General features: G+C 45.1%; 1 protein-coding gene across 1 annotated transcript in view; it reads right to left on the bottom strand.

The window, feature by feature from the left end:
- SV2C (synaptic vesicle glycoprotein 2C) overlaps positions 1–13266 on the bottom strand; it is a 454860-nt gene that overhangs the window by 6000 nt on the left and 435594 nt on the right. The window contains exon 12 of the mRNA XM_063963739.1: positions 2537–2696. Coding sequence (XP_063819809.1) covers positions 2537–2696 — 160 coding nt within the window. The remainder of the gene's footprint in view (positions 1–2536; positions 2697–13266) is intronic.

Here is a 13266-nt window from a genome sequence, read left to right on the forward strand (position 1 = left end):
ACGGTGTTTGAGACGCCTGTACAGGTACTAACTGGTTTGCCGGTCGTCTCATGTCGTCAACCGACTTTTGCAGCGTGCTGACATTATCACGTAATTCCATAAACAAAGCCATCCATTCCGGTGTCGACTCCCTAGGGGGTGACATCACCATTATCGGCAATTGCTCCGCCTCCACACCAACATCGTCCTCATACATGTCGACACACACGTACCGACACACAGCAGACACACAGGGAATGCTCTGATAGAAGACAGGACCCCACTAGCCCTTTGGGAAGACAGAGGGAGAGTTTGCCAGCACACACCAAAGCGCTATAATTATATAGGAACAACCTTATATAAGTGTTGTTTCCTTATAGCTGCTTAAATATATATAATATCGCCAAAAAATGCCCCCCCTCTCTGTTTTTTACCCTGTTTCTGTAGTGCAGTGCAGGGGAGAGCCTGGGAGCCTTCCTAGCAGCGGAGCTGTGTAGGAAAATGGCGCTGTGTGCTGAGGAGATAGGCCCCGCCCCCTATTCCGGCGGGCTCTTCTCCCGGTTTTTCTGAGACCTGGCAGGGGTGAAATACATCCATATAGCCTCATGGACTATATGTGATGTATTCTTTTTAGCCAGAAAGGTATTAACATTGCTGCCCAGGGCGCCCCCCCTAGCGCCCTGCACCCTCAGTGACCGCCGGTGTGAAGTGTGCCTGAGCGCAATGGCGCACAGCTGCAGTGCTGTGCGCTACCTCATGAAGACTGAAAAGCCTTCAGCCGCCGGTTTCTGGACCTCTTCTTACTTCGGCATCTGCAAGGGGGTCGGCGGCGCGACTCCGGTGACCCATCCAGGCTGTACCTGTGATCGTCCCTCTGGAGCTAGTGTCCAGTAGCCTAAGAAGCAAATCCATCCTGCACGCAGGTGAGTTCACTTCTTCTCCCCTAGGTCCCTCGTTGCAGTGAGCCTGTTGCCAGCAGGACTCACTGAAAATAATAAAACTATCAAAACTTTTACTCTAAGCAGCTCTTTATGAGAGCCACCTAGATTGCACCCTGCTCGGACGGGCACAAAAACCTAACTGAGGCTTGGAGGAGGGTCATGGGGGGAGGAGCCAGTACACACCACCTAGTGGTCAAACTTTTAAATTTTGTGCCCTGTCTCCTGCGGAGCCGCTATTCCCCATGGTCCTGACGGAGTCCCCAGCATCCACTAGGACGTCAGAGAAATTCTGTGTTCTTAAGGCCAGTACTCACTGGCCGATGCGGGATAGATGTGTGCTGAACAAACTGCTCAGCACATATCTCTCCCGCCGCTCAGCACAGCGCAATGTGTGCTGAGCGTGCAGGGGGAGACGGGGGGGGGGGTGCTCATTTCACCCAGCGGGTGAAATGAGCGACCCGCTAGATTGGCCTGCACGGCAGGCCAATCTAGCGCCAGCGATAGCAATGCGCGAGGCTGCGCATCGCTATCGCTGTAGGGGGTACACACGGAGCGATCAGGCTTAAAATCTAAGCAATCTAGTCAGATTGCTTAGATTTTAAGCAGCGATCGCTCCGTGAGTACCCCCCTTTAGACCTACAGCCTTGAATGGCACATGTTACTGATTTTTAAAGCGTATATATTGTGAGCGGACTGGCAGGCTGCTGTAGAAGGGGTTACTTTCCATAATTCTTTTGGTGATGACAGACTGATGTTTTTTTGTCAGGACAATTTGAACAAAAAATAATTGAAAATGTACAAATGCGCTTACACTGAAAAAAGAACTACACATAGGCTGAATTCACTCTGATCCCGACCCTCCTAGTGGGTGGATGTTCTTTTTCTTCCTGAAAGTGTATTTGCTGCTAATTACTGATTAATCAGCGCAGATTACATAAGAAATTATTTTTTAGGACAATTTGCAAAAACACTAACATAATGACTGCCTGACTTGGAAGGAGTTCTGAGTGCGGACGTGAATGTGACAGTCAAGTTAACTTGGATCATGGCTTGGTGTGATAGGGTTAACCCGGGTTGGTCTTGGAAGAACCCGGGTTACAGGGCAGTGTGACGAGTAACCCAGGTTGTCCAGCCCAGGTTCCATTTACAGCATAGGGAAAGCCACATTCCTGGCACATGAAGATGATGTCATCTGGCAGCTCCAGCAGGGCAAGGCCACGGCAATATCCTAGGTTCGGCCTGCTGTGTGAACAGATTTCAGGTTGTTATGGAACAGCTTGAAACCAGTGTTCAGTGAAAGGTGTATAAGATAATAGAAACAGTGGCACAAGAAAGAGAGAACAGAAAGCTCAGGTATGTACTCATTGGTGTTTTAGAACATTTAAATGTAAATAGTCTTTGAGGATTGTAAAACTACTCTGGACGAAAAAAATCTCCATTTAAAACTGAATAAAGGATAAACTGAAGCATAGCCCATAGTGGAACGTTTCCTGACAGTTTACTGAAATAATGTATGTAAAATTCTGGGCAATAGCAAAAATGATAAGATTTATAATTTCCCCATATTGCAACGTAATAAATTTGATTCAGTTTGAAAATGTTTTATGCGATTTTACCTCTTGTCTGTCGGGTACAGCTCCACGGTGACCACATCAAGAGAGTTCCAAGCAGAAATGGTAAGACCGTTGTATACACACAGCATCCCGACCATCATAGACTCACTGGTACCAAACCACAGGAGGAAGCAGCTGATGCCGGAAAGGACCATGGATCCTCCTGCACAGAACCAGCAGATAAACGGGATGAGCTTCAGAGACACCTACCCTATTTGTCTGTCTAGGAAGGTAAACGTAACTCTAACCATGTATATTTTGTTTTCATTCTTGTTATAGGACATTACCAAGTTTCTTCTATGACTACTGAGTCTGCTCTTTAGATGCCATTAATTATCTATTTTTTTCCATAATTTATGTACCATATTTTCTCACAAGATACTTCAATTAATCTTTACGAGGTGTGTTAATACTTTCAAAACATAACTGAGTACATGGACTAGTGGTATGGGAAATGTGTACCATCATTGGGAACTGGGTATGAGATTATTTATTATTATTACCAGTTATTTATATAGCACACACATATTCCGTGGCGCTTTACAGAGAATATTTGCCCATTCACATCATTCCCTGCCCAAGTGAAGCTTACAATCTATATTCCCTATCACGTACACACAGACACATTCACACTAGGGTTAATTTTTGTTGGAAGCCAATTATCCTACCAGTATATTTTTGGATTGTGGGAGGAAACCGGAGTACCCGGAGGAAACCCACGCAAGTACGGGGAGAATATACAAACTCCGTATAGTTAGGGCCGTGGAGGGAATAGAACCCATGACCTCAGTGCTGTGAGGCAGTAATGCTAACCATTACACCATCCGTACTGCCCAAGAAATGAGATCATTTGTTGTGAGTTCAGGTCCACAAAGGATTTTAAATTAGAGATATGCGGGTTCCGATTTACACAGATCTCTTATTGGCTCTCACGTGTTTTGTATAGCCAACAAGATAAATCCGAAGAAATCCGAACTTGCGACAGACAGTTCAGTGAAGTAAATGCGAACCCGCACATCTCTATTTAAATATGACAATAATACAGGCAGAAAAGCAGTATGCAAAACCCTGAGTTTGCTAATAGTCTGCACAGATATTATGGGGCAGATTGAGTCAGCTGTGGAGTTTGTCACACAGCTGTATTTCTGGGTTTAACATCTGGAGCTATTCATTTACTAGACAGTTTCCCCTTGCAGTAAGCCCACAGCTAACACGTGTGTTAACCCATAGCTTCAAAGTCTGCTAGGAAAAAACTGCAGCTTACTACACAGGGTAGAGGCATTGATAAACTATAGTAGCACAAGCTGCAGCCATGTAGTAATGTCTGCCCTTATGTCTAGCACATACATCCTCCTGTGTATGCACAATTATGTAAAGACCATTTTCAGGGTTGTCGTTAAAGTATCCAAGTAATTTACTCACATTGCAGCTGATGTAGAGTGAGTACTATAGATATACTCACCATCATCGCACCTGCGACTATTCATGGGTGTGACTGGTTTGCCATGACTGGTTAGCGAATAGTTGCATCCACGATCCATAGGTAATGCATTGTGCAATTGCAGGTGCGACTATTCGCATCCGGGCGTGTGTGGTTGCTGCCTCCATGCGTGTGCATGTGCAAACGCAGCAACGATGATCGGGGCACATCTGTATTTGCATAGCATATTTTGTAATAAAGCACTCTAAGGCCCCTGCAACTGGAAATGCAGAATAGGGAGGGAAGGGTAGCTTCAACATGCGCTGAGTACGGTAAGGGGGTGATCGTGCAATTACAGACAGATGCACAGGAGAAATTCGTATAACTAGCGTGTGGTTACCAGCGTTAGCGAACATGATTGAATAGCCTAGGTATGATTCGTGGAACTACACATCCCAGCAAGTTGTACTGCATTTGCTGATTATGTCAAATGAATTTCATGATTGAATAGCCTAGGTATATTGAAAAAGGTTTTTTTCTTTTTTTTTTGGTATGTTTTTCTCTTTGTAGAGATATAGTTGGCTGCCTTATTGGTATGTAATGTCTGTTTTTCTAAGCTAATTTATGGCCTTAGTTTAAAGGGGGATGGTTTTGGGTGGAGTTTGCAATCATTGCATTCACATGGATATTGTTCCTATTTGAAGTCTAGTATACGGCTGGATAGCCATCGGCTGGATGTGCTTCCATAGAAGTGCTGACATAAAAGTGTTATTATAAAAATAGCATTATACCTGCGTTAAGCCGAAGGAAAACAGAAGAAAAACATCAACACACCAACACTACCACAAAAGGACTGCCTTAATGCCTCAAAAGTATGTAATTCATCTTATGCATATCATCTGTTTTTAAAAAACCTATGAAAAGGCATCCCCAATCTGCTCACTACAGTTCTCTCTTATGCAAACTTATGTATGTTTCTTTATGTAATGATTTCTTGTAAATGTCATTGCATGTGTGGGGAAGTAGCTCAGTGAAACAGTTTATTATTGCATACTGACTAGTGATTACCTCCTTTGAACATTTACCCATTGTGGTCAGGTGTACTATGTCTTTATATTTAGTAAGGTATAGTCATGGTGTAAAGGACAGAGTATGATTACTGATTAGTAAAAGAAAACAAATACTGAGCAACATCCCCAAACAGGTAATTTCAACTTTAAACTTGTCATTTTATTTTGTACGCTCTGGACATGGCTACTACTAACAAATGCACAGAAAAAAATTCTTAAAGCTATGTCTGCAAATGCTAGGAGCTTAGGAGACAAAATTCCAGAGCTAATTGCGATAATGACAAGGGATAACCTGGATTTTGTGGCAATTACAGAGTCTTGGTGCAATGAGAATCATGACTGGGACTTAGCTATACCAGGATACAATTTATTTAGGAAAGATAGAATAGGAAGAATAGGAGGAGGGGTAGCAATGTATGTGAAAAAAAGCATAAATGCTACTTTAATACAAAATATTGAAGCCAAAACTGAGGCCCTTTGGGTCACCATAGAAACTGGGAAGAAGGACATTATTCGCATTGGGGTGATCTATAGACCACCAGGCCAGGGGCAGGACTTGGACAGGAACCTATTGTTGGACATCTCTAAAATGGCTTTTAAGGGAGAAGTCATAATCATGGGAGACTTTAATTTACCTGATGTAAATTGGGAGGGGTCTTTTGCAAGTTCAGCTACAAGTGGCAAATTTCTACATTCCTTACAGGGAGCATCTCTCAAGCAATTGGTGAGGGAGCCCACTCGCAAAGACTCAATATTAGATCTAATTCTTACAAATGGTGATAGGATATCTGATATATATGTGGGTGAGCACCTGGGATCCAGTGATCATCAAGCAGTATGGTTTAGTATAAAGACAGGATCCAACTTCTCTCACACAAAAACAAAGGTGTTGGATTTTAGAAATGCAGACTTTGCAAAAATGGGGAGATGTTTAAGTGATTCATTGGCAGACTGGAGGAACTTGGAAGGAGTGCAGGAGAGGTGGAAAAAAATGAAAAGTGCATTACTAAGTGCAACAGACCTTTGTATCAAAATGGTTAGGAAAAGCACCAGGAAAAGGAAGCCAGTGTGGTTCACAAAAGTAGTATCAACTAGTGTGAAAGCAAAAAAGATGGCTTTTAGGAAATACAAACAGACTCAAAATAATAACGACAAAGAGGTGTATCTGGACAGACGGAAGAATGCTAAGAAAGTGATCAGACGTGCAAAGGCAGAAGCTGAGGAGAAAATGGCCCAGTCAGTAGATAAAGGGGGCAAAACTTTTTTTAAGTATATAAGTGAAAGGAGAAAATCAAATGGAGGAATAATAAGACTTAAGACAGAGAGTGGGCATTTGGTGGAGGGAGACAAGGCAATAGCAGATCACCTAAATAATTATTTTTGCTCAGTATTTACTACAGAAGAAGGGATGGGGCCACAGTTAAATTGCAAGGACATTCATAAAAATAAGGTAGATGAAAATACATTTACAGAGGAGAAGGTCCTAACAGAACTTTCAAAACTAAAAGTGGATAAATCAATGGGACCAGATGGGATACACCCAAGGATACTCAAAGAGCTAAAAGATGTACTGGTTACACCTTTAACAGATTTATTTAACCAGTCACTAAATACAGGTGCTATTCCAGAGGACTGGAAAAGAGCAAATGTAGTTCCACTGCACAAAAGTGGAAGCAAGGAAGAAGCAAGTAACTACAGACCAGTAAGCCTTACATCAGTAGTAGGGAAAGTAATGGAAAAACTATTAAAAGAAAGAGTAGTGGAATATCTTAAATCAAACAACTTACAGGATCCAAAACAGCATGGATTTACTGGTGGGAGATCATGCCAAACAAATCTTATTGACTTTTTTGACTCTGTGATGAAAATAATAGATCAAGGGGGAGCTGTAGATGTAGCATATCTAGACTTTAGTAAGGCATTTGACACTGTCCCACATCGCAGACTGCTAAATAAACTTGAAAGCCTGGGGGTGGATTATAAATCAGTTAAATGTATAAGAACCTGGTTGCAGGATAGGAAACAGACAGTCGTAGTTAATGGAGTGCAATCTATGGAGGGAAATGTTACCAGTGGAGTACCCCAGGGATCTGTACTTGGTCCAGTTCTCTTTAATATCTTTGTTAGTGACATTGCAGATGGTATTGAAGGGAAGATATGCCTTTTTGCAGATGATACAAAGATATGCAACAGGGTAGACACACCGGGAGGGGTCAAACAAATGATTAATGACCTAGGTAGGCTTGAGAAATGGTCAAGAACGTGGCAACTACAGTTTAATGCTAAAAAATGCAAAATCATGCACTTGGGTCTCAAAAACCCAAAGGCTAAGTATAGTATCAAGGGTACTATAATGGAAACTACTGAGGAGGAAAATAAGAATTTACTTACCGATAATTCTATTTCTCGGAGTCCGTAGTGGATGCTGGGGTTCCTGAAAGGACCATGGGGAATAGCGGCTCCGCAGGAGACAGGGCACAAAAAGTAAAGCTTTAGGATCAGGTGGTGTGCACTGGCTCCTCCCCCTATGACCCTCCTCCAAGCCAGTTAGGTACTGTGCCCGGACGAGCGTACACAATAAGGGAGGAATTTTGAATCCCGGGTAAGACTCATACCAGCCACACCAATCACACCGTACAACTTGTGATCTAAACCCAGTTAACAGTATGATAACAGCGGAGCCTCTGAAAAGATGGCTCACAACAATAATAACCCGATTTTTGTAACTATGTACAAGTATTGCAGATAATCCGCACTTGGGATGGGCGCCCAGCATCCACTACGGACTCCGAGAAATAGAATTATCGGTAAGTAAATTCTTATTTTCTCTATCGTCCTAGTGGATGCTGGGGTTCCTGAAAGGACCATGGGGATTATACCAAAGCTCCCAAACGGGCGGGAGAGTGCGGATGACTCTGCAGCACCGAATGAGAGAACTCCAGGTCCTCTTTTGCCAGGATATCAAATTTGTAGAATTTTACAAACGTGTTCTCCCCTGACCACGTAGCTGCTCGGCAGAGTTGTAATGCCGAGACCTCTCGGGCAGCCGCCCAAGATGAGCCCACCTTCCTTGTGGAATGGGCCTTAACCGATTTAGACTGTGGCAGGCCTGCCTCAGAATGTGCAAGTTGAATTGTGTTACAAATCCAACGAGCAATCGACTGCTTAGAAGCAGGCGCACCCAACTTGTTGGGTGCATACAGTATAAACAGCGAGTCAGATTTTCTGACTCCAGCTGTCCTTGAACATATTTTCAGGGCCCTGACAACTTCTAGCAACTTGGAGTCCTCCAAGTCCCTAGTAGGTGCAAGGCACCACAATAAGCTGGTTCAGGTGAAACACTGACACCACCTTAGGGAGAGAACTGGGGACGAGTCCGCAGCTCTGCCCTGTCCGAATGGACAAACAGATATGGGCTTTTTTGAGAAAAAACCACCAATTTGACACTCGCCTGGTCCAGGCCAGGGCCAAGAGCATGGTCACTTTTTATGTGAGATGCTTCAAATCCACATATTTGACTGGTTTTAAACCAATGTGATTTGAGGAATCCCAGAACTACGTTGAGATCCCACAGTGCCACTGGAGGCACAAAAAAGGGGTTTGTATATGCAATACTCCCTTGACAAACTTCTGGACTTCAGGAACTGAAGCCAATTCTTTCTGGAAGAAAATTTACAGGGCCGAATTTGAACCTTAATGGACCCCAATTTGAGGCCCATAGACACTCCTGTTTGCAGGAAATGCAGGAAACGACCGAGTTGAAATTTCTTTGTGGGGCCTTCCTGGCCTCACACCACGCAACATATTTTCGCCACACGTGGTGATAATGTTGTGCGGTCACCTCCTTTCTGGCTTTGACCAGGGTAGGAATGACCTCTTCCGGAATGCCTTTTTTTCCCTTAGGATACGGCTTTCCATCGCCATGCCGACAAACGCAGCTGCGGTAAGTCTTGGAACAGACATGGTACTTGCTGAAGCAAGTCCCTTCTTAGCGGCAGAGGCCATAAGACCTCTGTAAGCATCTCTTGAAGTTCCGGGTACCAAGTCCTTCTTGGCCAATCCGGAGCCATGAGTATAGTTCTTACTCCTCTACGTCTTATAATTCTCAGCACCTTAGGTATGAGAAGCAGAGGAGGGAACACATACACCGACTGGTACACCCACGGTGTTACCAGAACGTCCACATCTATTGCCTGAGGGTCTCTTGACCTGGCGCAATACCTGTCCCGTTTTTTTTTTTTTTGGACGGGACGCCATCATGTCCACCTTTGGTATTTCCCAACGGTTTACAATCATGTGGAAAAAACTTCTCAATGAAGTTTCCACTCTCCCGGGTGGAGGTCGTGCTGAGGAAGTCTGCTTCCCAGTTTCCATTCCCGGGATGAAAAACTGCTGACAGTGTTATCACATGATTTTCCGCCCAGCGAAAAGTCCTTGCAGTTTCTGCCATTGCCCTCCTGCTTCTTGTGTCGCCCTGTCTGTTTACGTGGGCGACTGCCGTGATGTTTTTTTCCCACTGGATCAATACCGGCTGACCTTGAAGCAGAGGTCTTGCTAAGCTTAGAGCATTATAAATTTACCCTTAGCTCCAGTATATTTATGTGGAGAAAAGTCTCCATACTTGATCACACTCCCTGGAAATTTTTCCCTTGTGTGACTGCTCCCCAGCCTCTCAGGCTGGGCTCCGTGGTTACCAGCATCCAATCCTGAATGCCGAATCTGCGGCCCTCTAGAAGATGAGCACTCTATAACCACCACAGGAGAGACACCCTTGTCCTTGGATATTGGGTTATCCGCTGATGCATCTGAAGATGCGATCCGGACCATTTGTCCAGCAGATCCCACTGAAAAGTTCTTACGTGAAATCTGCCGAATGGAATTGCTTCGTAGGAAGCCACCATTTTTACCAGGACCCTTGTGCAATGATGCACTGTTTTTAGGAGGTTCCTGACTTGCTCGGATAACTCCCTGGCTTTCTCTTCCGGGAGAAACACCTTTTTCTGGACTGTGTCCAGAATCATCCCTAGGCACAGCAGACGTGTCGTCGGGATCAGCTGCGATTTTGGAATATTTAGAATCCACCCGTGCTGATTGTAGCAGTATCCGAGATAGTGCTACTCCGACCTCCAACTGTTCCCTGGACTATGCCCCTATCAGGAGATCGTCCAAGTAAGGGATAATTAAGACGCCTTTTCTTCGAAGAAGAATCATCAATTCGGCCATTACCTTGGTAAAGACCCCGGGGTGCCGTGGACAATCCAAACGGCAGCGTCTGAAACTGATAGTGACAGTTCTGCACCACGAACCTGAGGTACCCTTAGTGAGAAGGGCAAATTTGGGACATAGAGGTAAGCATCCCTGATGTCCCGGGACACTATATAGTCCCCTTCTTCCTGGTTCGTTATCACTGCTCTGAGTGACTTCATCTTAATTTGAACCTTTGTAAGTGTTCAAAAAAATTTTTTAGAATAAGTCTCACCTAGCCTTCTGGCTTCAGTACCACAATATAGTGTGGAATAATACCCCTTTTCTGTAGTAGGAGGGGTAATTTAATTATCACCTGCTGGGAATACAGCTTGTGAATTTTTTCCCATACTACCTCCTTGTCGGAGGGAGACTTGGTAAAGCAGACTTCAGGAGCCTGCGAAGGGGAAACGTCTCGACATTCCCATCTGTACCCCCGGGATACTACTTGTAGGATCCAGGGGTCCTGTACGGTCTCAGCGCCATGCTGAGAACTTGTCAGACGCGGTGGAACGCTTCTGTTCCTGGGAATGGGCTGCCTGCTGCAGTCTTCTTCCCTTTCCTCTATCCCTGGGCAGATATGATCTTATAGGGACGAGAGGACTGAGGCTGAAAAGACGGTGTCTTTTTCTGCAGAGATGTGACTTAGGGTAAAAAACGGTGGATTTTCCAGCAGTTGCCGTGACCACCAGGTCCGATGGACCGACCCCAAACAAGTCCTCTTCCTTTATACGGCCATACTGTGCCGTTTGGAATCTGCATCACCTGACCACTGTCGTGTCCATAACATCTTCTGGCAGTTATGGACATCGCGTTTATTCATGATGCCAGAGTGCAAATATCCCTCTGTGCATCTCGCATATATAGAAATGCTCTATAGTCAATAAAATACTGTCCCTGTCAAGGGTATCAATATTTTCAGTCAGGGAATCCGACCAAGCCACCCTAGCTCTGCACATCCAGGCTGAGGCGATCGCTGGCCGCAGTATAACACCAGTATGTGTGTATATACTTTTTATTATATTTTCCAGCCTTGTCAGCTGGTCCTTGAGGACGGCCCTATCTATAGACGGTACCGCCACTTGTTTTGATAAGCGTGTGAGCGCCTTATCCACCTTAAGGGGTGTTTCCCAACGCGCCCTAACTTCTGGCGGGAAAGGGTATACCGCCCATAATTTTCTATCGGGGGGAACCCACGCATCATCACACACTTTATTTAATTTATCTGATTCAGGAAAAACTATGGTAGTTTTTTCACATCCCACATAATACCCTCTTTTGTGGTACTTGTAGTATCAGAAATACGTAACACCTCCTTCATTGCCTTTAACGTGTGGCCCTAATAAGGAATACGTTTGTTTATTCACCGTCGACACTGGATTCAGTGTCCCTGTCTGTGTCTGTGTCGACCGACTAAAGTAAACGGGCGTTTTAAAACCCTTGACGGTGTTTTTGAGACGTCTGGACCGTACTAATTGTTTGTCGGCCGTCTCATGTCGTCAACCGACTTTGCAGCGTGTTGACATTATCACGTAATTTCCTAAATAAGCCATCCATTCCGGTGTCGACTCCCTAGAGAGTGACATCACCATTACAGGCAATTGCTCCGCCTCCTCACCAACATCGTCCTCCTACCTGTCGACACACACGTACCGACACACAGCACACACACAGGGAATGCTCTGATAGAGGACAGGACCCACTAGCCCTTTGGAGAGACAGAGGGAGAGTTTGCCAGCACACACCGAAAACGCTATAATTATATAGGGACAACCTTATATAAGTGTTTCCCCTTATAGCATCTTAATATATATATAAGCATATCGCCAAATTAGTGCCCCCCCTCTCTGTTTTAACCCTGTTTCTGTAGTGCAGTGCAGGGGAGAGCCTGGGAGCCTTCCCTCCAGCCTTTCTGTGAGGGAAAATGGCGCTGTGTGCTGAGGAGATAGGCCCCGCCCCTTTTTCGGCGGCCTCGTCTCCCGCTCTTAACGGATTCTGGCAGGGGTTAAATATCTCCATATAGCCTCCGGAGGCTATATGTGAGGTATTTTTAGCCAAAATAGGTATTCATTTGCCTCCCAGGGCGCCCCCCTCCCAGCGCCCTGCACCCTCAGTGACTGCCGTGTGAAGTGTGCTGAGAGGAAAATGGCGCACAGCTGCAGTGCTGTGCGCTACCTTTAGAAGACTGAGGAGTCTTCTGCCGCCGATTCTGGACCTCTTCTTACTTCAGCATCTGCAAGGGGGCCGGCGGCAAGGCTCCGGTGACCATCCAGGCTGTACCTGTGATCGTCCCTCTGGAGCTGATGTCCAGTAGCCAAGAAGCCAATCCATCCTGCACGCAGGTGAGTTCACTTCTTCTCCCCTAAGTCCCTCGTTGCAGTGATCCTGTTGCCAGCAGGACTCACTGTAAAATAAAAAACCTAAGCTAAACTTTCCTAAGCAGCTCTTTAGGAGAGCCACCTAGATTGCACCCTTCTCGGCCGGGCACAAAAATCTAACTGGCTTGGAGGAGGGTCATAGGGGGAGGAGCCAGTGCACACCACCTGATCCTAAAGCTTTACTTTTTGTGCCCTGTCTCCTGCGGAGCCGCTATTCCCCATGGTCCTTTCAGGAACCCCAGCATCCACTAGGACGATAGAGAAAGAGATTTAGGAGTCACTATTTCAAGTGACTTGAAGGCAGGAAAGCAATGCAACAAAGCAATGAGAAAGGCAAGTCAGATGCTTGGTTGCATAGGGAGAGGAATCAGTAGCAGGAAAAAAGAAGTGATAATGCCACTGTATAGGTCATTGGTACGGCCCCATCTGGAATACTGTGTCCAGTTCTGGAGACCCTATCTTCAGAAGGATATAAATACATTAGAGAGTGTACAAAGAAGGGCAACTAAAATGGTGCATGGCCTACATCACAAAACTTACCCGGAAAGGCTAAAAGATCTTAACATGTATAGTTTGGAGGAGAGAAGGGAAAGGGGAGACATGATAGAAACTTTCAAATAT

The sequence above is a fragment of the Pseudophryne corroboree genome, chromosome 1 (genome assembly GCF_028390025.1).
Source record: "Pseudophryne corroboree isolate aPseCor3 chromosome 1, aPseCor3.hap2, whole genome shotgun sequence".
Taxonomy (NCBI): domain Eukaryota; kingdom Metazoa; phylum Chordata; class Amphibia; order Anura; family Myobatrachidae; genus Pseudophryne; species Pseudophryne corroboree.